Below are 26,218 nucleotides of genomic sequence, written 5' to 3'. Positions count from 1 at the left end.
GCTGTAGCAGCATGGACAGATACTCTGTCTGAGGAGATAGATACCCTGGACAGGGATACTATATTACTGACCCTGGGGCATATCAAAGACGCTGTCCTATATATGAGGGATGCCCAGAGGGACATTTGCCTGCTGGGCTCTAGAATAAACGCAATGTCGATTTCTGCCAGAAGGGTCCTATGGACTCGGCAATGGACAGGCGATGTCGACTCTAAAAAACACATGGAGGTTTTACCTTGTAAGGGTGAGGAATTGTTTGGGGACGGTCTCTCGGACCTAGTTTCCACAGCTACGGCTGGGAAGTCAAATTTCTTACCATATATTCCCTCACAGCCAAAGAAAGCACTGTATTACCAAATGCAGTCCTTTCGTTCACAAAAAAGCAAGAGACTCAGAGGTGCATCCTTTCTTGCCAGCACCATGCAGCTAGTTCCCAGGAACAAATGTCCTCCCCGGCTTCCACTAAATCCACCGCATGACGCTGGGGCTCCACAGGCGGAGCCAGGAGCGGTGGGGGCGCGTCTCCGAAATTTCAGCCACCAGTGGGTTCGCTCACGGGTGGATACTTGGGCTATACAAATTCCCAGGGATACAAGCTGGAATTCGAGGTGACGCCCCCTCACCGTTACCTAAAATCGGCTTTGCCAGCTTTCCCCATGGAGAGGGAGGTAGTTTTGGCGGCAATTCACAAGCTATATCTCCAGCAGGTGGTGGTAAAGGTTCCCCTCCTTCAACAGGGAAGGGGCTACTATTCCACTATGTTTGTGGTACCGAAACCGGACGGTTCGGTCAGACCCATTTTGAATTTAAAATCCCTGAACATTTATCTGAAGAAATTCAAGTTTAAAATGAAATCGCTCAGAGCGGTCATTGCAAGCCTGGAAGAGGGGGATTTTATGGTGTCTCTGGACATCAAGGATCCCCATTTATCCACCTCATCAGGAGTACCTCAGGTTTGTGGTACAGGACTGTCATTACCAATTCCAGACGTTGCCGTTTGGCCTGTCCACAGCACCGAGAATATTTACGAAGGTGATGATGGAAATGATGGTGCTCCTTCAGAAGCAAGGAGTTACAATTATCCCATACTTGGACGATCTCCTCATAAAGGCGAGGTCCAGGGAACAGTTGCTGATCAGCGTAGCACACTCTCAGGAAGTGTTGCGACAGCACAGCTGGATTCTGAATATTCCAAAGTCGCAGCTGATTCCTACGAAACAGGTATCGGTGCATCACTGCACGCGAGTCCTGGGAAAGATTGTGGTGTCATACGAAGCCATTCCTTTCGGCAGGTTCCATGCGAGGATCTTTCAGTGGGATCTGTTGGACAAGTGGTCCGGACCGCATCTTCAGATGCATCGGCTGATCACCCTGTCCCCAAGGGCCAGGGTGTCTCTTCTGTGGTGGCTGCAAAGTGCTCACCTCCTCGAGGGCCGCAGGTTCGGCATACAGGACTGGGTCCTGGTGACCACGGATGCAAGCCTCCGAGGATGGGGGGCAGTCACTCAGGGAAGAAACTTCCAAGGGCTGTGGTCAAGTCAGGAGACTTGTCTGCACATCAATATCCTGGAACTAAGGGCCATATACAACGCCCTGAGTCAAGCGGAGCCTCTGCTTCGAAACCAACCAGTGCTGATTCAGTCAGACAACATCACTGCAGTGGCCCATGTAAACCGCCAGGGCGGCACAAGAAGCAGGGTGGCAATGGCAGAAGCCACCAGGATTCTTCGTTGGGCGGAGAATCACGTACAAGCGCTGTCAGCAGTGTTCATTCCGGGAGTGGACAACTGGGAAGCAGACTTCCTCAGCAGGCACGACCTCCACCCGGGAGAGTGGGGACTTCATCAAGAAGTCTTCGCACAGATTAGCAGTCGGTGGGAACTGCCACAGGTGGACATGATGGCATCCCACCTCAACAAAAAGCTACAAAGGTATTGCGCCAGGTCAAGAGACCCTCAGGCGATAGCTGTGGACGCACTAGTGACACCGTGGGTGTTCCAGTCGGTCTATGTGTTTCCTCCTCTTCCTCTCATACCAAAGGTGCTGAGAATTGTAAGAAAAAGAGGAGTGAGAACAATACTCATTGTTCCGGATTGGCCAAGAAGGACTTGGTACCCGGAACTGCAAGAAATGCTCACAGAGGACCCATGGCCTCTGCCTCTCAGACAGGACCTGTTGCAACAAGGGCCCTGTCTGTTCCAAGACTTACCGCGGCTGCGTTTGACGGCATGGCGGTTGAACGCCGGATCCTAGCGGAAAAAGGCATTCCGGATGAAATTATTCCTACGCTGATAAAGGCTAGGAAGGACGTGACAGCAAAGCATTATCACCGTATATGGCGAAAATATGTTGCTTGGTGTGAGGCCAGGAAGGCCCCTACAGAGGAATTCCAGCTGGGTCGATTCCTGCTCTTCCTACAGTCAGGAGTGACTTTGGGCCTAAAATTAGGGTCCATAAAGGTCCAGATTTCGTCCCTATCCATTTTCTTTCAGAAAGAACTGGCTTCACTGCCTGAGGTTCAGACGTTTGTTAATGGAGTGCTGCATATTCAGCCCCCTTTTGTGCCACCAGTGGCACCTTGGGATCTTAACGTGGTGTTGAGTTTCCTGAAATCCCACTGGTTTGACCCACTTAAGACCGTGGAGCTGAAGTATCTCACGTGGAAAGTGGTCATGTTGTTGACCTTAGCTTCGGTTAGGCGTGTGTCAGAATTGGCGGCTTTGTCATGTAAAAGCCCCTATCTGGTTTTCCATATGGACAGGGCAGAATTGCGGACTCGTCCGCAATTTCTTCCAAAGGTGGTGTCATCTTTTCATTTGAACCAACCTATTGTGGTGCCTGCGGCTACGCGTGACTTGGAGGATTCCAAGTTGCTTGACGTAGTCCGTGCTTTGAAGATTTATGTAACCAGAACGGCTGGAGTCAGGAAGGCTGACTCGCTGTTTATCCTGTATGCATCCAACAAGCTGGGTGCTCCTGCTTCAAAGCAAACTATTGCTCGCTGGATCTGTAACACGATTCAGCAGGCTCATTCTGCGGCTGGATTGCCGCATCCAAAATCAGTGAAAGCCCATTCCACAAGGAAGGTGGGCTCTTCTTGGGTGGCTGCCCGTGGGGTCTCGGCATTACAGCTTTGCCGAGCTGCTACTTGGTCGGGTTCAAACACATTTGCAAAATTCTACAAGTTTGATACCCTGGCTGAGGAGGACCTTGTGTTTGCCCATTCGGTGCTGCAGAGTCATCCGCACTCTCCGCCTGTTTGGGAGCTTTGGTATAATCCCCATGGTCCTTACAGAGTCCCCAGCATCCACTAGGACGTTAGAGAAAATAAGATTTTACTCACCGGTAAATCTATTTCTCGTAGTCCGTAGTGGATGCTGGGCGCCCGTCCCAAGTGCGGACTTTCTGCAATACGTGTATATAGTTATTGCTTAATAAAGGGTTATGTTATGTTGGCATCCATTGGTTGATGCTCTGTTGTTTGTTCATACTGTTAACTGGGTAAGTTTATCACAAGTTATACGGTGTGATTGGTGTGGCTGGTATGAGTCTTACCCTGGATTCCAAAATCCTTTTCTTGTAATGTCAGCTCTTCCGGGCACAGTTTCCTTAACTGAGGTCTGGAGGAGGGGCATAGAGGGAGGAGCCAGTGCACACCAGTAGTACTAAATCTTTCTTAGAGTGCCCAGTCTCCTGCGGAGCCCGTCTATTCCCCATGGTCCTTACGGAGTCCCCAGCATCCACTACGGACTACGAGAAATAGATTTACTGGTGAGTAAAATCTTATTTTTGGCCATGGAACCGGGGGATTACATGGTTTCTCTGGATATACAGAATGCTTACCTGCATGTGCCTATAGCATTGTCCCATCAGTGTTACCTCAGGTTCGCTATCCTCCAGCAATATTTTCAATTCCAGGCCTTACCATTTGTGTTAGCCACAGCCCCCAGAGTATTTACCAAGATCATGGTGGTTATGGCAGCTTATCTCCGCATGCAGGGGATAAGGATTTTTCCATACCTCAACGATCTTTTAATCCTTGCACAATCCCAGGGCTTGCTATTGAGCCATCTCCAACAAACAATAAATTGTCTACAGAAACACTGATGGATCATAAATTGGGTAAAGTCGTCTCTGATTCCGACACAACGGATGATTCACTTAGGGTCTGTATTGGATTCAAGTATGCAGAAAATATTTTTACCTCAGGAAAAGATATCCAAGGTGTAGTTAATGACTCAGGAATTATTACACAGTCAGACAATATCGATTCACGCAGCAATGCGAGTCATGGGGTTGATGGTGTCAACATTCGACATGGTGGAATATGCACAATTCCACTCAAGACCTCTGCAGCATCTGATTCTGGCCAGATGGAATGGAGTACATCAGACAATAAAGAAACAGATGATGATACCTCCAGTAAAGGTAAAAAGGTCATTAGCCTTGTGGCTACAGACATCCCATCTAGACAAGGGGAGGCCCTTTTGTATATCAAATTGGGCGATCCTGACAACGGATGCCAGTCTACAGGGTTGGGGAGCAGTGTCCGGAAAATTATGGTTCCAGGGACAATGGACCACAGAAGAAAGTTGCCTGCCAATAAACCTGTTAGAACTTCGGGCCATATACATGGCACTGATTCAGGCAAAGGACATTCTGCAAGGAAACCAGTCCAGATCCGCTCGGACAATGCAACGACAGTAGTGTACCTCAACCATCAGGTAGGAACTCTTAGCCAAAAAGCAATGAAGGAGGTAAGTCACATACTAAAGTGGGCAGAACTCCATCTTCCAGCATTGTCCGCAGTGTTCATTCCAGGAGTCCTAAACTGTGAAGCGGACTTTCTCAGTCGACACACCATTCGTGCAACCGAATGGGCTCTACACCCAAAAGTATTTCAGACTCTAGTAGACAAGTGGGGGTTGCCAGAGATAAATCTCATGGCTTCCCGTCTGAACAACAAAGTTCCGGCATACGGGTCAAGAACAAAAGACCCCAGGACTTTCATCTGGCATATCTGTTTCCTCCGATCACCCTGTTACCCAGGGTGGTGAGGAAAATAAAGCAAGCAAGGGGTGCCGTGATTCTAATAGCTCCGGCTTGGCCCAGAAGGTATTGGTACATAGATCTGCAGAGTATGTCGATGGATGGTCCAATTCTGCTCCCTCAACGTCCAGATCTACTAATGCAGGGTCCTTGTTATCACATTCATCTGGATCGGCTGTCTTTGACGGCGTGGCTGTTGAAACCTCTATCCTGAAGTCAAGAGGTTTCTCACAAAAGGTAATTCAAACTATGGGCCTAATTCTGAGTTGATCGCAGCAGCAAATATTTTAGCAGTTGGGCAAAACCATGTGCACTGCAGGGGGGACAGATATAACATGTGCAGAGAGAGAGTAGATTTGGGTGTGGTGAGTTCAATCTACAATCTAAATTGCAGTGTAAAAATAAAGCAGCCAGTATTTACCCTGCACAGAAACAAAATAACCCACCCAAATCTAACTCTCTGCACATGTTATATCTGCCTCCCCTGCAGTGCACATGGTTTTGTCCAACTGCTAAAAAATTTCCTGCTGCGATCAACTTGGAATTACCCCCTATGCTCAGAGCAAGGAAACCCTCCTCAGCTTGCATTTATCACCGAATATGGCAAGCCTATATTCATTGGTGCAGTGAAAGAAGTATGGATCCAAGATCTTTCAGAGTATCCAGAATCTTAGATTTCCTTCAGGCAGGAGTGGATGGGTGTCGTACGGGAGCCCGACCGCCGGCAAACCGACAACGTGGCGAGCGCAAATGAGCCCCTTGCGGGCGCGCCACACTATTTTATTCTCCCTCCAGGGGGGTCGTGGACCCCCACGAGGGAGAATAGCTGTCGGTATGCCGGGTGTCGGGATTCCGGCGCCGTTATACTGTGCGCCGGGATCCCGACATTCGGCATACTGAAGACCACCCGAATGGATAAGGGTTTGAAGGTGGCTTCCTTGAGAGTTCAAGTTTCAGCATTGACTGTATGGTTTCAAATTAAAATTGCCACTTTACAAGATGTGCATACTTTTTTCCAGGGAATGCTGCGCATTCAACCAACCTTTGTTCTTCCTGCAGTACCTTGGGATTTAAGTGTGGTCCTCAAAGCCCTTCAAGGGGCTCCGTTTGAACCACTTAAGAAAGTGGATCTTAAATGGTTGACAGGTAAAGTACTCTTTCTACTGACTAACATCAGCTAGAAGAGTATCAGATTTAGGAGCACTGTCCTGTAAGTCTCCTTTTCTGATTTTTTTATCCAGATAAATCCGTTCTCAGAACTAAGTCTGGTTATCTTCCGAAGGTGGTCTCGAAGTTTCACCTTAACAAAGAAATTATAGTCCCGGCTTTTCAGGTATCGAGACTTTCTGCGGGAGAAGCGTCGCTGGACGTAGTCCGTGTATTAAGAATCTACGTAGATCGTACCAGTGCCATCAGAAAGACAGATTCTCTCTTCATTCTCTATGGATTTCACAAGAGGGTGTGGCCTGCTACTAAACAGACGCTAGAAAATGGCTTTCGAATGATGATTTCAGAAGCATATTCTCGAGCTGATCTTCCTGTTCCGGCTAATGTCTCTGCTTACTCTACACGTAAGGTAGGTCCTTCATGGGTAGCACAGCATGGTGCTTCAGCAGAACAGATATGTAAATCAGCCACATGGTCTTCCATTAACACATTCATTAGACATTATGCCTTGGATACCTTTGCTTCTCATGACGCTGAATTCGGGCGAATGGTTCTTCTGTCTAATGAGGAGCTTCCCCACCACTGAAAATTGCTTTGGAAAGTCCCAATGTTATCCTGTGGATAACCTGTGGACCCTGCCGGAGAAATATACGTTATGGTAAGAACTTACCGTTGATAACGATATTTCTGATATGTCCACAGGTTTACACAGGGATCCCACCCTGACGCACCTGATTTGAGAATCTTTATACTCACTAACCTCTTCCCTCTTGCATGGAAGGGGTGTGCATGTGTGTTCTTCTCGCCTGAATAGGGTTCTACATAATGCTCCTGCCTTAATGCTTTGGAATACAGGTGATTTGCCTGAGCCAGTGGACGGGAATATATGTACAAGGCCGTTGCATCCTGGGAGGCCAGAAAACTTGTGATCGTTTGGTGCCAATCCGCTATCGCTCCATCATATCCCAATGTTCTCCTGTGGAAACCTGTGGACATTGGAGAAATACCGTTATCAACGGTAAATTCTTACCATAACGTATATTTGGTTATCAACCGGTAAATCCTTTTCTCGTAGTCCGTAGAGGATGCTGGTCGCCCGCCCAGCACTTCGTTTTCCTGCACTTGTTGTCTGGTTCAGTACAACTTTGTTTTTAGTTACGTACTGCGTTGTTTACTTGGTAAGTAATGTTCACAGCGGTTGCTGAGTTTTCAAGCTAAGTTAGCTTGATGTGAGGTGGAATGAATCTCGCCACTATCTGTGTTAAATCCTTCTCTTGAAGATGTCCATCTCCTCGGGCACAGTTTCTAGACTGAGTCTGGTAGGAGGGGTATAGAGGGAGGAGCCAGCCCACAGTCTCAAACTCTTTAAGTGCCAATGGCTCCTGGTGACCCGTCTATACCCCATGGTACTAATATGGACCCCAGCATCCTCTACGGACTACGAGAAAAGGATTTACTGGTAGGTAACCAAAATCTTATTTTCTGCTGCGGGGTACACTGGGCTCCACAAGGATAGACATTGGGGTGTACAGTAGGATCTTGATCCGAGGCACCAACAGGCTCAAAGCTTTGACTGTTCCCAGAATGCACATCGCCGCCTCCTCTATAACCCCTCCTCCCTGCAGAGGAGCTCAGTTTTGTAGTTGGTGTTGCAGTAAGCAGGCACATAACAGAGGGGCTGTTCCAGGCAGCCCTAAGAAGACTACAAGGGCAGCAGCAGTGGTAAATGTCAGAAGACATACACTGTTGCAGCTCCTGCTCTCCCCAGCGGCGCTGTACACTCCCGAACCCTGGTTGGCAGGTAACTACAGCAGGAGGCTCCGGTTTTCTTCACAGTCAGGCACACGCGACGGGGGCTCTCCAGGATCGCGTGGCCGCGCTTCGGGAGGTGGTAAGTGGGTCCCGCTTGCGGGACCCGGTCTTTATTGCGATCCGGCGCGGTCAGTGGGAGGCGGGCCGCGCACGCTGGCGATGGACACTGTGGCAGTACAGGCGATACCACTAGATCACCAGGGCATGGATGCAGGTCAGGTTTTCTCTCTAAACCATTTTCAGTAGCCCACAGTACCCGGTTGTTTTGCCATCAGGGGGATAAGGCTTAGACCTGAAGCCCCTCCCGCAGCCCCAGGGCACCATTTCCCGCAAATGTTCCCGCCCTGGAGCTACATATCTGTCTCTCCCTCACTACCTGTCAGTGTCTGGGCGCCATTATCTCTCAGCTTCACTGTTCCTGGGACTGCTTGGGCTAATCCTCCTGTGTAAAGCCGCCTGGTTGTCAGTGCTTTGACTTTACATGACACTTAAGTATTCTACCTGCCTTTTTAGACAGTGCTAGTTAAGAAAGAGTGCATTTAGTCAGGGTTTTCTAGTACAATTACCTTGTGATATACATCCAGTTCTTACTGTGCAGTGTTATATCTATTGACTACATAGCTATATATATATATATAAGCTAGTCCAGTGCAGTATTATTGTTAGTAATAACCTCTGCATTGTACAAACTGTGACTATCTGTGTGTGCATTAGCTAGCTGAGTGGTGTCCATTTCGTGTCTTTCACTCAACTTGCTATACCTATATTCTATATATTGATATAGGATTTTCACAAAGATATACTTTAATACGTATTTTTCTCTGTGATTTAGTCACCATATCTCTCCTTTATCTCTGCTAGTGCTGACTACACTGTGCAGGGGTTTGGGTAAGAGGTATTGTGCTGCTGATAATTGTACTGTGTTACCTGATACTGCAAGTTACATCATGTCTGCTTCTGAGGGTAACGGTTCTGGGGCTGAACACACTACAGGTGTTGCTGAAGCCACAGACCCCTATGAGGAAAATATAGCAGCTGGGGGCTCTGGTTCTGGGGGCTCCTTGCTCCCCAGTGGGACTGTGGCAATGGGGGTACATAATGACCCACCATGGGCCGCTTTTTCCACGCTTCTACATACGCTAGTTAATAAATGAACACCCCCTATGGGACCCCCTATGCCGGTACAGCCGTATGTGGTCCCTTCAGCTAACCCGCCATGGGCGAACGATTTATCTGCTCAATTGAGGAAGTTGAACCAGTCCTTGACTACTAAAAAGTCTGACCATTGCTCGCCTAAGCCCAAGGGGTCCTTTAAGCGAGCTCTTGTCTCCTCACAATCCACTGTTGTCACTGACACCTCGTCTGATGAAGACGGCACTTACTGACCCCTCAGGTTCTGATTCAGATACGGTTGATGGGGAGGGTAGTTCACATGTGGATGTTCCTGATCTTTTGGAGGCTATTAAGTTGATTCTACAGATTACGGATGATCCCGAGCCGTCCGTCCCTCCTAAGAAACCAGAAGCGTCAGAAAGTGATTAAACAAGTGTTACCTCACTCTGACCACCTAGTGGATATACGTCAGGAACCCTGGGAAAACCCGGGTACGAAGTTTGTGCCTCAAAAGAAGATGCTGGCTCGCTATACCCTCGCACCAGAGCTGTCTAAGAATTGGTAAACGCCTCCTCCTGTAGACTCACATGTGGCTAGGATGGTGGTTTCCTCAGCTCTACCTGTCACTACCGTCACGTCTCTAAAAGAGCCTACGGATAAACGTGTGGAGGGTTGTCTGAAAGCGATTTACACCCTCACGGGTGCTGCACAAAGGCCCACTATTGCAGCAACATGGGCTGCAGAGGCTATTTAAGCATGGGTCTTGGAGTTAGAAGCTGAAATCTCTTCTGACCATGCTAGACAATGCTTGTCATATATTGTCACAGCTTCTCGATATATTAAAGAGGCGGCTTCTGATGCCGGTATCCTAGCAGCCAAGGCCTCTACTACGTCAGTCCTGGCTCGCCGGATATTGTGGCTGAGATCCTGGTCTGTGGATCTGGACTCTAGAAAAACCCTGGAGGTACTCCCTTTCAAGGGAGATATTCTGTTTGGGGAGGACTTAAATAAGATTGTGGCTGACTTGGCTACTGCCAAAACTGCCTGTTTGCTAAGTACCGCTCCTTCTGTGTCGAAGGTTAAAGGTACTTCCTTTCGCCCCTTTCATCCTTCAGGTAAAGCAAAAGGTCAGGCGTACAACAAGCAGGCCCGCACTTCCAAACCTGGTAGCCAAAGCCCAAAAGAGCCTGGGCGGCCCGTCAGCCAGCTTCCAAGACCGATAAGACTGCTGCTTGACGGGGCGGTCCTCCCCCTGGGTGATCGGCTTCTAGGGTATACCCAGGAATGGTTGAAGACCACTTCAGATGCCTGGGTACGAGAAGTCGTCACTCGAGGTTACGCCATAGCCTTCAAAAACCGACCACCTCATCGATTTTGCCAGACAGACGTCCCTTTGGACCAGACAAAGGCAAACACTCTACATTCGGTGGTACAGACCCTCTTGGATACAGGAGTCGTAGTACAGGTGCCTCTTGCGCAGAGGGGCCGGGGTACTATTCTCCGCTGTTTCTAGTCCCGAAACCGAATGGGTCCTCCCGGGCCATTCTCAACCTCAAGGCATTGAACAGGTTTGTGAAGATTTCCAAGTTCCGTATGGAAACCCTTCGCTCTATAGTACTGGCCTTGGAACCTGGGGACTACATGGTCTCCCTGGACATACAGGATGCTTACCTGCATATTCCTATAGCAGAGTCGCATCGGCAATACCTGAGGTTTGCGATTGGCAACCTCCATTACCAGTTTCGGGCGTTACCTTTTGGTTTAACTACGGCTCCGCGAGTCTTCACCAAAGTCATGGCGGGGATGACGGTGGTACTCCGCCGTCAAGGGGTCAGGATACTGCCGTATCTGGACGACTTGTTAATCCTGGCAAATTCCCCAGAAGTTCTCCTGCGTCATCTGGATATGACCGTCCAGTTTCTACAAGCCCACGGGTGGCTCATCAACTGGAAGAAATCCTTCCTGGTCCCTGCGCAGAGCATGTTGCACCTGGGAGAGCTATTTTACACTCGCAACCAGCGGTTGTTCTTGTCTCAGGAGAAAGTCCTGAAGCTTCAGGACATGATTTGTTGCTTCCTTTCTCGTCCGTCGTGTCGATACATTCGGCGATGCAGGTGCTGGGCCTCATGTTATCAGCATTCGACATGGTGGAGTATGCTCATTTCCATTCTCGCCCCTTCCAGAAGCTGATTCTAGCCAAGTGGGACGGCCTGCCTCACCGTATCAGGTCTCGCATGATCTCGTCTGTCGCTGCTCTGGTGGCTCCCGGACCGACAATTGTGCAGGGGCCGTCCATTCTGGTTATCCAACTGGGTCCTGTTGACGACAGATGCCAGTCTAAGAGGTTGGGGCGCGGTGCTCGAGCAACACTCCCTTCAGGGTCGGTGGACCAAGGAGGAATCCCTCCTCTCGATCAACATTCTGGAATTGCGGGCGGTCTTCAATGCGTTGAACCTGGCCCAGCATTTAATTCAGAACCGTCCTCACAAGCAAACTTTGGCCAGATGGATCAGAATGGTGATTGCACATGCTTATGTGAGGGCTGGCCTCTCGGCCCCTGCTCACATTACGGCCCATTCTACTCTGTCTGTGGGACCTTCTTGGGTGGCCCGCCGTGGTGCGACCCTTGAACAATTGTGCAAGGCGGCTACGTGGTCATCTGTGAACACGTTCATAAGGTTCTATGCCTTCGATACTGCCGCTTCCCAGGATGCTTCCTTTGGACGCAGGGTTCTTGTGCCCGCTACAGTGCGTCCCCTCCCATAAGGAACTGCTTTAGGACATCCCCAATGTCTATCTTTGTGGAGCCCAGTGTACCCCGCAGCAGAAAACGAGTTTTATGATAAGATCTTACCATTGTTAAATCTTTCTGCGAGGTACACTGGGCTCCACAAGGCGCCCACCCTGACGCACTTAGCTTCTTTGGGCTGGTATGGCATTAGCCGCTGACACTTCTCTTGTCGTGAGAGTGTGGTGTATGTGGCTACTAACCTTTGTCGTCTCTCTTCCTGCTACTGCATTGGGCTGGTTAACTAAAACCTGAGCTCCTGTGCAGGGAGGCGGGGTTATAGGGGAGACGGCGCTGTGCATTCTGGGAACAGTCAAAGCTTTGAGCCTGTTGGTGCCTCGGATCAAGATCCTACTCTACACCCCATTGTCCATCCTTGTAGAGCCCAGTGTACCTCGCAGAAAGAGATTTAACAAAGGTAAGTTCTTACTATAAATCTCGTTTTTACAGTTCTCCAGTCGTTAAGCATTGTGCATGGTGATCTGAGCTTTGTGCATGACTGCTAGGCCATGGAAAGCCAAAACAAGAAGCTTCCAATTGCTAGTTATAATAACTTGCCTCCAGAGGCATTATAAGTCAGTGGTGAAAGCTTTTTATGTGCTATCCCATTCAGCGCACGTGTGACCTACTGCTTCATGGCTGAGCTATTGTTGCACCTAGATATTTCCAATTAACTATAACATACTTAGTTAACTAGGGCAACTCTAGCAGGGCAGAACCACGGCAAATTTGCCGAAATGTTTGCATTCTACGACATCTCAAGTATGAACCCATTCTCCTACTTATGTTTGACTATATACAATTGTATGGTGATAGAATAAGATGAATTAAAAAAATTATAAGCGCATGTTTGTGGCTCATCATTTTTTCCACATATCAAGAGGTGTTACCTACAGGTATGTGTGCTAGCCTGCGACAGTATCCCAGGGGTGCCTGGCAGCTTTGGCTGTATGAGAGATCTTGCGATGGTTGTGAGGACTGTCACATGCCCAATGGAGCCGAGAGGTGAGACAGCGCATAAGCATTAGGCTGATGCAATGTGGGCTCTGACAGGGATTGCTGAAGGGGGAAGTTTTCAGGGATTGCTGAAGGGGGAAGTCCATCATCCGAGAAGTGAACAAATCTCATAAATATTGCTTCCTGCTTCACCTTGATAAGAGGCAAAGAAAGAAGAGCTGTAGCAACACGATAAGTGCAGCTATAGTACATCTACCTGAGTTTGGGAAACCCTATTTCTCTGAAGTCCTAAGTGGATGCTGGGACTCCGTAAAGACCATGGGGATTAGCTGCTCCGCAGGAGACTGGGCACAACTAAAGAAAGCTTTAGGACTACCTGGTGTGCACTGGCTCCTCCCACCAAGACCCTCCTCCAGACCTCAGTTAGATTCTTGTGCCCGGCTGAGCTGGATGCACACTAGGGGCTCTCCTGAGCTCCTAGAAAGAAAGTATATTTTAGGTTTTTTATTTTACAATGAGATCTGCTGGCAACAGACTCACTGCAGCGAGGGACTAAGGGGAGAAGAAGCGAACCTACCTAACTGGTGGTAGCTTGGGCTTCTTAGGCTACTGGACAACATTAGCTCCAGGTGGATCGACCGCATGGAACCGGCCATTGATGTTCGGTCCCGGAGCCGCGCCGCCGGCCCCCTTACAGAGCCAGAAGCAAGAAGAGTCCGGAAAATCGGCGGCAGAAGACATCAGTCTTCACCAAGGTAGCGCACAGCACTGCAGCTGTGCGCCATTGCTCCTCATACACACTTCACACTCCGGTCACTGAGGGTGCAGGGCGCTGGGGGGGGCGCCCTGAGCAGGAATAAAAACACCTTGGCTGGCAAATATATCACAATATATAGCCCCAGAGGCTATATATGTGATAAATACCCCTGCCAGAATCCATAAAAAAGCGGGAGAAAAGTCTGCGAAAAAGGGGCGGAGCTGTCTCCCTCAGCACACTGGCGCCATTTTCTCTTCACAGTGCAGCTGGAAGACAGCTCCCCAGGCTCTCCCCTGTAGTTTTCAGGCTCAAAGGGTTAAAAAGAGAGGGGGGGCACTAAATTTAGGCGCAATATTGTTTATACAAGCAGCTATTGGGGGAAAAATTACTCAGTTATAGTGTTAATCCCTGCATTATATAGCGCTCTGGTGTGTGCTGGCATACTCTCTCTCTGTCTCCCCAAAGGACTTTGTGGGGTCCTGTCCTCAGTCAGTGCATTCCCTGTGTGTGAGCTGTGTGTCGGTACGGCTGTGTCGACATGTGGGATGAGGAAGGTTACGTGGAGGTGGAGCAGAGGCCGATAAATGGGATGTCGCCCCCTGTGGGGCCGACACCAGAGTGGATGGATAGGTGGAAGATATTAACCGACAATGTCAACTCCTTACATAGAAGGCTGGATGACGTAAAACAGCTGTGGGACAGCCGGCTTCTCAGCCCGCGCCTGCCCAGGCGTCTCAAAGGCCATCAGGGGCTCAAAAAAGCGCCCGTTACCTCAGATGGCAGACACAGATGTCGACACGGAGTCTGACTCCAGTGTCGACGAGGTTGAGACATATACACAATCCACTAGGAACATCCGTTACATGATCTCGGCAATGAAAAATGTGTTACGCATTTCTGACATGAACCCAAGTACCACATAAAAGGGGTTGTATTTTTGGGGAGAAAAAGCAGCCAGTGTTTTGTTCCCCCATCAGATGAATGAATGAAGTGTGTAAAGTAGCGTGGGTTCCCCCGATAAGAAACTGGTAATTTCTAAAAAGTTACTGATGGCGTACCCTTTCCCGCCAGAGGATAGGTCACGTGGGGAGATATCCCTTAGGGTGGATAAGGCGCTCACACGTTTGTCAAAAAAGGTGGCACTGCCGTCTTAGGATACGGCCACCTTGAAGGAGCCTGCTGATAAAAAGCAGGAGGCTATCCTGAAGTCTGTATATACACACTCAGGTTATATACTGAGACCTGCAATTGCCTCAGCATAAATAGTGCTGCTGCAGCGTCGTCTGATACCCAGTCAGATAATATTAATACTCTTAAGACAGGGATAATAGTTTGCTAACATAGAGCATATTAAAGACGTCGTCTTAGATATAAAGGATGCACAGAGGGATATTTGCCGGCTGGCATCCAGAATTAATGCAATGTCCATTCTGCCAGGAGGGTATTAGAAACCCGGCAGTGGACAGGTGATGCTGCCTATAAAAGGCACATGGAGATTCTGCCTTATAAGGGTGAGGAATTGTTTGGGGATGGTCTCTGGGACCTCGTATCCACAGCAACAGCTGGGAAGAAAAATTTTTACCTCAGGTTTCCTCAGCCTAAGAAAGCACTGTATTTTCAGGTACAGTCCTTTCGGCTTCAGAAAAGCAAGCGGGTCAAAGGCGCTTCTTTTCTGCACAGAGACAAGGGAAGAAGGAAAAAGCTGCACCAGCAGCCAGTTCCCAGGATCAAAAATCTTCCCCCGCTTCCTCTGAGTCCACCGCATGACGTTGGGGCTCCACAGGTGGAGACAGGAGCGGTAGGGGCGCGTCTCGGGAACTTCAGGGACCAGTGGGCTTGCCCACAGGTGGATCCCTAGGTTCTGCAAATAGTATCACAGGGATACAGGCTGGAGTTCGAGGCGACTCCCCCTCGCCGTTACCTCACATCAGCCTTGCGGGCTGCCCTCGGAGAAAGGTAGTACTGGCGGCAATTCACAAGCTGTACTTCCAGCAGGTGAAATCAAGGTACCCCTCCTTCAACAAGGCCGGGGTTACTGTTCCAAAATGTTGTGGTACCGAAACCAGACTGTTCGGTGAGACCCATTCTAAAATTTAAAGCCTTGAACACTTATATACGAAGGTTCAAGTTCAAAATGGAATCGCTCAGGGCGATTATTGCAAGCCTGGAGAATTTCATGGTATCACTGGACATCAAGGATGCTTACCTGCATGTCCCTATTTACCCTCTTCACCAGGAGTACCTCAAAATTGTGGTACAGGATTGTCATTACCAATTCCAGACGTTGCCGTTGGTCTGTCCCCGGCACAGAGGTATTTACCAAGGTAATGGCCGAAATAATTATCCCGTACTTGGACGATCTCCTTATAAAGGCGAGGTCCAGGGAGCAGTTGTTCGGCGGAGTAGCACTATCTCGGGAAGTGCTACAACAGCACGGCTGGATTCTGAATATTCCAAAGTCGCAGCTGGTTCCTACGACGCGTCTACTGTTCCTGGGTATGGTTCTGGACACAGAACAGGATAAAAAGGGTTTCTCCCGGAGGAGGTCCAAGGAGTTGTCGTCTCTAGACAGAGACCTCCTAATACGTATACAGGTGTCGGTGCATCAATGCACGCGAGCCCTGGGAAGGATGGTAGCTTCTTACGAAGAAATTCCATTCGCCAGGTCCCATACAAGGATTTTCCAGTGGGATCTGTTGGACAAGTGGTCCGGGTCGCATCTTGAGATGCATCGGAGGATAGCCCTGTCTCCAAGGGCCAGGGTGTCGCTGTTGTGGTGGCTGCAGAGTGCTCATCTTCTAGGGGGCCGCAGATTCGGCATACAGGACTGGGTCCTGGTGACCACGGATGCCAGCCTTCGAGGCTGGGGGGGCAGTCACACAGGGAAGAAACTTCCAAGGCTATGGAAAAGTCAGGAGACTTCCCTACACATAAATATTCTGGAACTAAGGGCCATTTACAATGCCCTTAGTCAGGCTAGACCCCTGCTTCAACACCGGCCGGTGCTGATCCAGTCAGACAACATCACGGCGGTCGCTCATGTAAACCAACAGGGCGGCACAAGAAGCAGGATGGCGATGGCAGAAGCCACAAGGATTCTCTGATGGGCGGAAAATCATGGGTTAGCACTGTCAGCAGTGTTCATTCCCGGAGTGGACAACTGAGAAGCAGACTTTCTCAGAAGACACGACCTCCACCCGGGAGAGTGGGGACTTCATCCAGAAGTTTTCCAAATGATTGTACACCGTTGGGAAAGGCCACAGGTGGACATGATGGCGTCCCGCCTCAACAAAAAGCTACAAAGATATTGCGCCACGTCAGGGGACCCTCAGGCGATAGCTGTGGACGCTCTGGTAACACCGTGGGTGTACCAGTCGGTGTATGTGTTCACTTCTCTGCCTCTCTTACCCAGGGTAATGAGAATAATAAGAAGGAGAGGAGTAAGAACTATACTCATTGTTCCGGGTTCGCCAAGAAGAGCTTGGTAACCAGAACTCCAAGAAATGATCTCAGAGGACCCATGGCCTCTGCCGCTCAGACAGGACCTGCTGCAGCAGGGGGCCTGTCTGTTCCAAGACGTACCACGGCTGCGTGTGACGGCATGGCGGTTGAACGCCGGATCCTGAAGGAAAAGGGCATTCCGGAGGAAGTTATCCCTACGCTATTTAAAGCTAGGAAAGAAGTGAACGCAAACCATTATCACCGCATATGGTGGAAATATGTTGCGTGCTGTGAGGCCAGGAAGGCCCCAAAGGAGAAATTTCAGCTAGGTAGATTTCTGCACTTCCTACAGTCAGAGGTGACTATGGGCCTAAAATTGGGTTCCATGAAGGTCCAGATTTCGGCTCTATCGATTTTCTTCCAAAATAGAACTGGCTTCACTGCCTGAAGTTCGGACTTTAAGGGAGTGCTGCATAGTCAGCCCCCGTTTGTGCCTCAAGTGGCACCGTGGGATCTCAACGTGGTGTTGGATTTCCTGAAGTCGCATTGGGTTGAGCCACTTAAATCCGTGGAGCTACAATATCTCACGTGGAAAGTGGTCATGCTGTGGGCCGTGGCGTCGGCCAGGCGTGTATCAGAATTGGCAGCTTTGTCATACAAAAGCTCTTATCTGTATTTTATATGGATAAGGCGGAATTGAGGGCTCGTTCCCAATTCCTTCCTAAGGTGGTATCAGTTTTTCATGTGAACCAACCTATTGTGGTGCCTGCGGCTACTTGGGACTTGGAGGATTCCAAGTTACTGGACGTAGTCAGGGCCCTGAAAAGTATATGTTTCCAGGACGGCTGGAGTCAGGAAAACTGACTCGCTATTTATCCTGTATGCACCCAACAAGCTGGGTGCTCCTGCTTCTAAGCAGACTATTGCTCGCTGGATCTGTAGCACGATTCAACTTGCACATGCTGCGGCTGGACTGCCGCACCCTAAATCTGTAAAAGCCCATTCCACGAGGAAAGTGGGCTCTTCTTGGGCGGCTGCCCGAGGGGTCTTTGCTTTACAACTTTGCCGAGCTGTTACTTGGTCGGGTTCAAACATTTTTGCAACAGTCTACAAGTTTGATACCCTGGCTGAGGAGGACCTAGAGTTTGCTCATTCGGTGCTGCAGAGTCATCCGCACTCTCCCGCCCGTTTGGGAGCTTTGGTATAATCCCCATGGTCCTTACGGAGTCCCAGCATCCACTTAGGACGTCAGAGAAAATAAGATTTTACTCACCGGTAAATCTATTTCTCGTAGTCCGTAGTGGATGCTGGGCGCCCATCCCAAGTGCGGATTGTCTGCAATACTTGTTTATAGTTATTGCCTAACTAAAGGGTTATTGTTGAGCCATCTGTTGAGAGGCTCAGTTATATTTCATACTGTTAACTGGGTATAGTATCACGAGTTATACGGTGTGATTGGTGTGGCTGGTATGAGTCTTACCCGGGATTCAAAATCCTTCCTATTTGTGTCAACTCTTCCGGGCACGGTATCCTAACTGAGGTCTGGAGGAGGGTCTTGGCGGGAGGAGCCAGCGCACACCAGGTAGTCCTAAAGCTTTCTTTAGTTGTGCCCAGTCTCCTGCGGAGCCGCTAATCCCCATGGTCCTTACGGAGTCCCAGCATCCACTACGGACTACGAGAAATAGATTTACCAGTGAGTAAAATCTTATTGTTACTTGGAACACATTTTCACACAGTGTGCTAGACAAACATTTGTCAACACTAGTGTATATAGAATGCTTTATTACCCTGATCTCTACACCAGACTCGGAAGAAAAACAGGAAGATTTGGGGCTAAATCTGGGTACACACTGAGTGATGCCGTCTGTCCGATCCACCGGATAAAACAACTTATCACTCATTTTGGCACATATTGGGCACTGTATAGGCCATATGAGGGTGCTTGCGGCCGCAAGTAGGGATGGCCATTGACCATCGATGATTCCAAATCATCGATGGTTCATGGCCGATGTCGTATGCAGTATAATGTTTGACCATGTCTCCGCCAGCCCTGCTATCTTTCAACTGATGTTGAGACATTATGACTGGTACCTAATGGCCGTGAGGGGAAGCAGTGGTCTACATGCTCTGGCCTGGTGAGTTACAAATTAGAATGAAATAGAGAACATTACGCACGTGAAGTCTTGTTACCTTACTTATTAAACCACCCTTGTATTTAATAAATGCATTGTCCAAGAGCAATTAAATTACACAAATGTGCCTGATGAATGTAAATTTGGGAAACTTGTGGAAGTGTGTTTTGGTAAATTAGTCTTCCTTTTCCTTCTGTCTAGTACAAGCAGAGTCTAGCTGTGCCAGTGTCGTGTCTTCAGCCCCTTGCCAGGCTGAACCACAGCAATATGAATCCCAGTTTGCACGGTTGCAGAATTTTCTTTCGGGTGAGTTTTTTTAAATTTGTTTAAACATTAGTAAATACATATTTTTTTTGTTTGCTTGTATTTTTGCTTTTGTGTGTATTTTTCCCTTTTCTGCTGTCACTTGGGAGAAATATAAACCTACAATATATAAGTACTCAAAAGTTAGGGTTCTTGCTTTCTCGCTATAGCAATTCTTTTCCATGCTTAGGAGGTTAGCAACTTTATTTCTCAAAATGAGTGTATATGGCAAGATGTTCCTCAGTCAGTAGGGATGTTTCTCTGCCCTTATCCAATAGTAAATGGCTCAATGCACAGCCCATCAAATCAGTACAAGTGAAGAGACTCGGGTGGGCTTTTTCGTCTGTTGCCATTGTTGCAGGCAGCGCCAGCGGTATTGGCATGTTGCGCTCATAGTGTGTGTGTGGTTTTTTTTTATTTTTTTTATTAATATGTAGACCACCAATGACTGATTATGTAAGTGTGTCTGCTGGTTAATGTAATTCATATATTCTGAACAAAATGTCTCTCCGTAAGCCCTGATCCCTTGTTGCATCATGTAAATGTTTCCATGCTGGCCACACACAGGCAGGTCTGGCTGTTTGACCAGATCAATGAATATCTGTAAGTAATTTGTTCTCGGCCAAACTAAACAGATCAACAGATCCCTTTTGCTCAGTGATGCATAGTTAGTGACTGCATACTGGGCTGGTGTTTACATAGTCATATGCATTGTAAATGATCACATTTCATCAGCTAAACATTTGCCTCACTGCTAGCCTGTATTTATTAGTCATAGTATTTCTTTAGATGCAATCTAGGGTGGGTCAGCTGTGCTGGGCAATGTGCATACACAAATTGTTCATAACACTAAGGGAAGGGTATTCAATTGTTAGGAAAAAAACAGACATCCAACTGACTTTTCAAACAATTGAATGCCCCCCTATGTTTTTGAAAATGAGCAGCTGAGCAACATCAGTAAACAGGTAGTTGAATGTTTAACCTTAACAATTGCAATTTTAATACGCTTGAAGCCTGAATAACTAGTTTTATTTTAAACGCACCATGTACAACAAATTGTTTTTTCTTCATTTTAGTCCATGATATTTTCTTCAAAGCAGTTCTATCCTTGACTCTCCCTGCAACACATACATCTCTACACATTGCCGCCTCAATTTTCCACTCTCCTCTTAACACTCATGAGATTTTTACTTATCTTTATACATTGACAATAACATTCATAACATGTCACCATAAAAACATTTATAAACCACCTACAAGTACTGTATATTTATCTTTCTTCGTGTTATCCCATGCCAAATCATCACAAAAAAAGTAACTTTTCAACCCAACAATGTCAGATTTTTTTGTGAAATTTGGTAGAATGGTATATGATATAAAGTAACTTTCATGTGTAGAATTTTAGCCCACAGCGATACATGGTGTTAGCGCAACATTGTTACAGACATTACAAATTGTTTTCTCTGACGTCCTAGTGGATGCTGGGAACTCCGAAAGGACCATGGGGAATAGCGGCTCCGCAGGAGACTGGGCACAACTAAAGAAAGCTTTTAGGTCACCTGGTGTGCACTGGCTCCTCCCACTATGACCCTCCTCCAAGCCTCAGTTAGATTTTGTGCCCGGCCGAGGTTGGATGCACACTAGGGGCTCTCCTGAGCTTCTAGAAAGAGAGTATATATTTAGGTTTTTTATTTTACAGTGAGACCTGCTGGCAACAGGCTCACTGCAGCGAGGGACTAAGGGGAGAAGAAGCGAACCTACCTGCTTGCAGCTAGCTTGGGCTTCTTAGGCTACTGGACACCATTAGCTCCAGAGGGACCGACCGCATGGAACCGGCCTTGGTGTTCGGTCCCGGAGCCGCGCCGCCGTCCCCCTTACAGAGCCAGAAGTAAGAAGAGGTCCGGAAAATCGGCGGCAGAAGACATCAGTCTTCACCAAGGTAGCGCACAGCACTGCAGCTGTGCGCCATTGCTCCTCATACACACTTCACACTCCGGTCACTGAGGGTGCAGGGCGCTAGGGGGGGGCGCCCTGAGCAGCAATAAAAAGACCTTGGCTGGCAAAAATACCACAATATATAGCCCCAGAGGCTATATATGTGATAATTACCCCTGCCAGAATCCAGAAAAAAGCGGGAGAATAGTCAGCGAAAAAGGGGCGGAGCTATCTCCTTCAGCACACTGGCGCCATTTCTCCCTCACAGCTCCGCTGGAAGGTAGCTCCCTGGCTCTCCCCTGCAGTCTACACTACAGAAAAGGGTAAAAAAGAGAGGGGGGGCACTAAATTTAGGTGCAGTATATATAACAGCAGCTATAGGGGACATAATTCAGTTAGTCCCTGCATTATATAGCGCTCTGGTGTGTGCTGGCATACTCTCACTCTGTCTCCCCAAAGGGCTTTTGTGGGTCCTGTCCTCTGTTAGAGCATTCCCTGTGTGTGTGCGGTGTGTCGGTACGGCTGTGTCGACATGTTTGATGAGGATAATGATGTGGAGGCGGAGCAGATGCATATAGAAGGGATGTCACCCCCTGCGGGGCAGACACCTGAGTGGATGGACTTATGGAAGGAATTGCGTGCACGCGTCGACTCCTTACACAAAAAATTTGACGACATGCCAATTGCGGGACAGCCGGCTTCTCAGCTCGTGCCTGTCCAGGTGTCTCAAGGGCCTTCGGGGGCTCTAAAACGCCCGCTACCTCAGATGGCAGACGCGGATGTCGACACGGATACTGACACCAGTGTCGACGACGATGAGTCTAGTCCATAGGTCTTCAACCTGTGGCCCTCCAGCTGCTGCGGAACTACACATCCCAGCATGCCCTGCCTCAGTTTTACCATGCCTTAATAGCAAAACTGTGGCAGGGCATGGTGGAATGTGTAGTTCCGCAGCAGCTGGAGGGCCACAGGTTGAAGACCCATGGTCTAGTCTAATGTCCACTAAGGCCATTCGTTGCATGATTGAAGCAATGAAAGAGGTGTTACAAATTTCTGATATAAACCCAGGTACCACTAAAAAGGGTATTATGTTTGGGGAGAAAAAACTACCCGTAGTCTTTCCCCCATCAGAAGAATTAAATGAAGTGTGTGAAGAAGCGTGGGCTTTCCCTGATAAAAGATTGGTAATCTCTAAGAAGTTACTAATGGCGTTCCCTTTCCCGCCAGAGGATAGGTCACGTTGGGAGACACCACCTAGGGTGGATAAAGCGCTCACACGTTTGTCTAAAAAGGTGGCACTACCGTCTCCGGATACGGCCGCCCTCAAGGAACCTGCTGATAGAAAGCAGGAGGCTATCCTGAAGTCTGTATATACATACTCAGGCATTATACTTTGACCTGCTATTGCGTCAGCATGGATGTGCAGTGCTGCCGCTGCATGGTCAGATTCCCTGTCAGAAAATATTGACACCCTAGACAGGGACACTATTCTGCTAACCATAGAGCATATAAAAGACTCAGTCTTATACATGAGAGATGCACAGAGGGAGATCTGCCGGCTGGCATCTAAAATAAGTGCACTGTCCATTTCTGCTAGGAGAGGCTTATGGACTCGCCAGTGGACAGGGGATGCAGATTCAAAAAGGCACATGGAAGTTTTGCCTTATAAGGGTGAGGAGTTATTCGGGGATGGTCTCTCGGACCTAGTTTCCACAGCAACTGCTGGGAAGTCAGCGTTTTTACCCCATGTTCCCTTACAGCCTAAAAAGGCGCCGTTTTATCAGGTACAGTCCTTTCGGACTCAGAAAAACAGGCGTGGAAAAGGCGGGTCCTTTCTGTCCAGAGGCAGAGGTAGGGGAAAAAGGCTGCAACAAACAGCAGGTTCCCAGGAGCAAAAGTCCTCCCCCGCTTCTTCCAAGTCCGCCGCATGACGGTGGGGCTCCACAGGCGGAGCCAGGTACGGTGGGGGGCCGCCTCAAAAATTTCAGCGATCAGTGGGCTCGCTCACAGGTGGATCCCTGGATCCTGCAAATAGTATCTCAAGGGTACAAACTGGAATTCGAGGCGTCTCCACCCCACCGGTTCCTAAAATCTGTCTTGCCGACAACTCCCTCAGGCAGGGAGGCTGTGCTAGAGGCAATTCACAAGCTGTATTCCCAGCAGGTGATAGTCAAGGTGCCCCTACTTCAACAAGGACGGGGTTACTATTCCACACTGTTTGTGGTACCGAAACCGGACGGTTCGGTGAGACCCATTTTAAATTTGAAATCCTTGAACACATACATAAAAAAATTCAAGTTCAAGATGGAATCGCTCAGGGCGGTTATTGCAAGCCTGGACGAGGGGGATTACATGGTATCCCTGGACATCAAGGATGCTTACCTGCATGTCCCCATTTACTATCCTCACCAGGAGTACCTCAGATTTGTGGTACAGGATTGCCATTACCAATTCCAGACGCTGCCGTTTGGACTCTCCACGGCACCGAGGGTGTTTACCAAAGTAATGGCGGAAATGATGATACTCCTTCGAAGAAAGGGAGTTTTAATTATCCCGTACTTGGACGATCTCCTAATAAAGGCGAGGTCCAAGGAGCAGTTGTTGGTGGGAGTAGCACTATCTCAGGAGGTGCTACACCAGCATGGTTGGATTCTGAATATTCCAAAATCACAGCTGGTTCCGACGACACGTCTACTGTTCCTGGGTATGATCCTGGACACAGTCCAGAAAAAAGTGTTTCTCCCGGAGGAGAAAGCCAAGGAGCTGTCATCTCTAGTCAGAGACCTCCTGAAACCGAAACGGGTATCGGTGCATCACTGCACGCGGGTCCTGGGAAAGATGGTGGCTTCTTACGAAGCAATTCCTTTCGGCAGGTTCCATGCCAGAATCTTTCAGTGGGACCTGTTGGACCAGTGGTCCGGATCGCATCTTCAGATGCATCGCCTGATAACCCTGTCTCCAAGAACCAGGGTATCTCTGCTGTGGTGGCTGCAGAGTGCCCATCTTCTAGAGGGCCGCAGATTCGGCATACAGGACTGGGTCCTGGTCACCACGGATGCCAGCCTTCAGGGCTGGGGGGCAGTCACACAGGGAAGAAACTTCCAAGGACTATGGTCGAGTCAGGAGACTTTCCTACACATAAATATTCTGGAACTAAGGGCCATTTACAACGCCCTAAGTCAGGCAAGGCCTCTGCTTCAAAACCAGCCGGTACTGATCCAGTCAGACAACATCACGGCAGTCGCCCATGTAAATCGACAGGGCGGCACAAGAAGCAGGATGGCAATGGCAGAAGCCACAAGGATTCTCTGATGGGCGGAAAATCACGTACTAGCACTGTCAGCAGTGTTCATTCCGGGAGTGGACAACTGGGAAGCAGACTTTCTCAGCAGGCACGACCTCCACCCGGGAGAGTGGGGACTTCATCCAGAAGTCTTCACGCTGATTGTAAATCGATGGGAACGTCCACAAGTGGACATGATGGCGTCCCGCTTAAACAAGATACTAGAGAGATATTGCGCCAGGTCAAGGGACCCTCAGGCGATAGCTGTGGACGCTCTGGTGACACCGTGGGTGTACCAGTCAGTTTATGTGTTCCCTCCTCTGCCTCTCATACCAAGGGTACTGAGAATAATAAGAAAACGAGGAGTAAGAACAATACTCGTGGTTCCGGATTGGCCAAGACGAGCGTGGTACCCGGAACTTCAAGAGATGATCTCGGAGGACCCATGGCCTCTGCCGCTCAGACAGGACCTGCTGCAGCAGGGGCCCTGTCTGTTCCAAGACTTACCGCGGCTGCGTTTGACGGCATGGCGGTTGAACGCCGGATCCTGAAGGAAAAGGGCATTCCGGAGGAAGTCATTCCTACGCTGATTAAAGCCAGGAAAGATGTAACTGCAAAGCATTATCACCGCATATGGCGGAAATATGTTGCTTGGTGTGAGGCCAAAAAGGCCCCAACAGAGGAATTTCAACTAGGTCGATTTCTGCATTTCCTACAAGCAGGAGTAACTATGGGCCTGAAATTAGGCTCCATTAAGGTACAGATCTCGGCTCTGTCGATTTTTCTTCCAGAAAGAACTGGCTTCATTGCCTGAAGTTCAGACGTTTGTGAAGGGAGTGCTGCATATTCAGCCCCCGTTTGTGCCTCCAGTGGCACCTTGGGATCTCAACGTGGTGTTGAGTTTCTTAAAATCACATTGGTTTGAGCCACTTAAAACCGTGGATCTAAAATATCTCACGTGGAAAGTGGTCATGTTATTGGCCTTGGCTTCGGCCAGGCGTGTGTCAGAATTGGCGGCTTTGTCACGTAAAAGCCCTTATCTGATTTTCCATATGGATAGGACAGAATTGAGGACTCGTCCTCAGTTTCTCCCTAAGGTGGTATCAGCTTTTCACTTGAACCAACCTATTGTGGTGCCTGCGGCTACTAGGGACTTGGAGGATTCCAAGTTGCTGGACGTAGTCAGGGCCTTGAAAATTTATGTTTCCAGGACGGCTGGAGTCAGGAAAACTGACTCGCTATTTATCCTGTATGCACCCAACAAGCTGGGTGCTCCTGCTTCTAAGCAGACTATTGCTCGCTGGATTTGTAGCACAATTCAGCAGGCGCATTCTGCGGCTGGACTGCCGCATCCTAAATCAGTAAAAGCCCATTCCACAAGGAAGGTGGGCTCATCTTGGGCGGCTGCCCGAGGGGTCTCGGCTTTACAACTTTGCCGAGCTGCTACTTGGTCAGGGGCAAACACGTTTGCAAAATTCTAC

General features: G+C 48.8%; 1 protein-coding gene across 1 annotated transcript in view; it reads left to right on the top strand.

Annotated features, from left to right (window-relative positions):
- The window catches only part of TAF5L (TATA-box binding protein associated factor 5 like), a 347,478-nt gene that overhangs the window by 69,717 nt on the left and 251,543 nt on the right, over window positions 1–26,218 (top strand). The window contains exon 3 of the mRNA XM_063919749.1: window positions 19,418–19,522. Within this exon, the coding sequence (XP_063775819.1) occupies window positions 19,418–19,522 (105 nt within the window). The remainder of the gene's footprint in view (window positions 1–19,417; window positions 19,523–26,218) is intronic.

This window comes from Pseudophryne corroboree, chromosome 4 (genome assembly GCF_028390025.1).
Source record: "Pseudophryne corroboree isolate aPseCor3 chromosome 4, aPseCor3.hap2, whole genome shotgun sequence".
In the NCBI taxonomy this organism is placed as follows: Eukaryota; Metazoa; Chordata; class Amphibia; order Anura; family Myobatrachidae; genus Pseudophryne; species Pseudophryne corroboree.
This window is presented reverse-complemented; position numbering and strand designations above follow the sequence as displayed.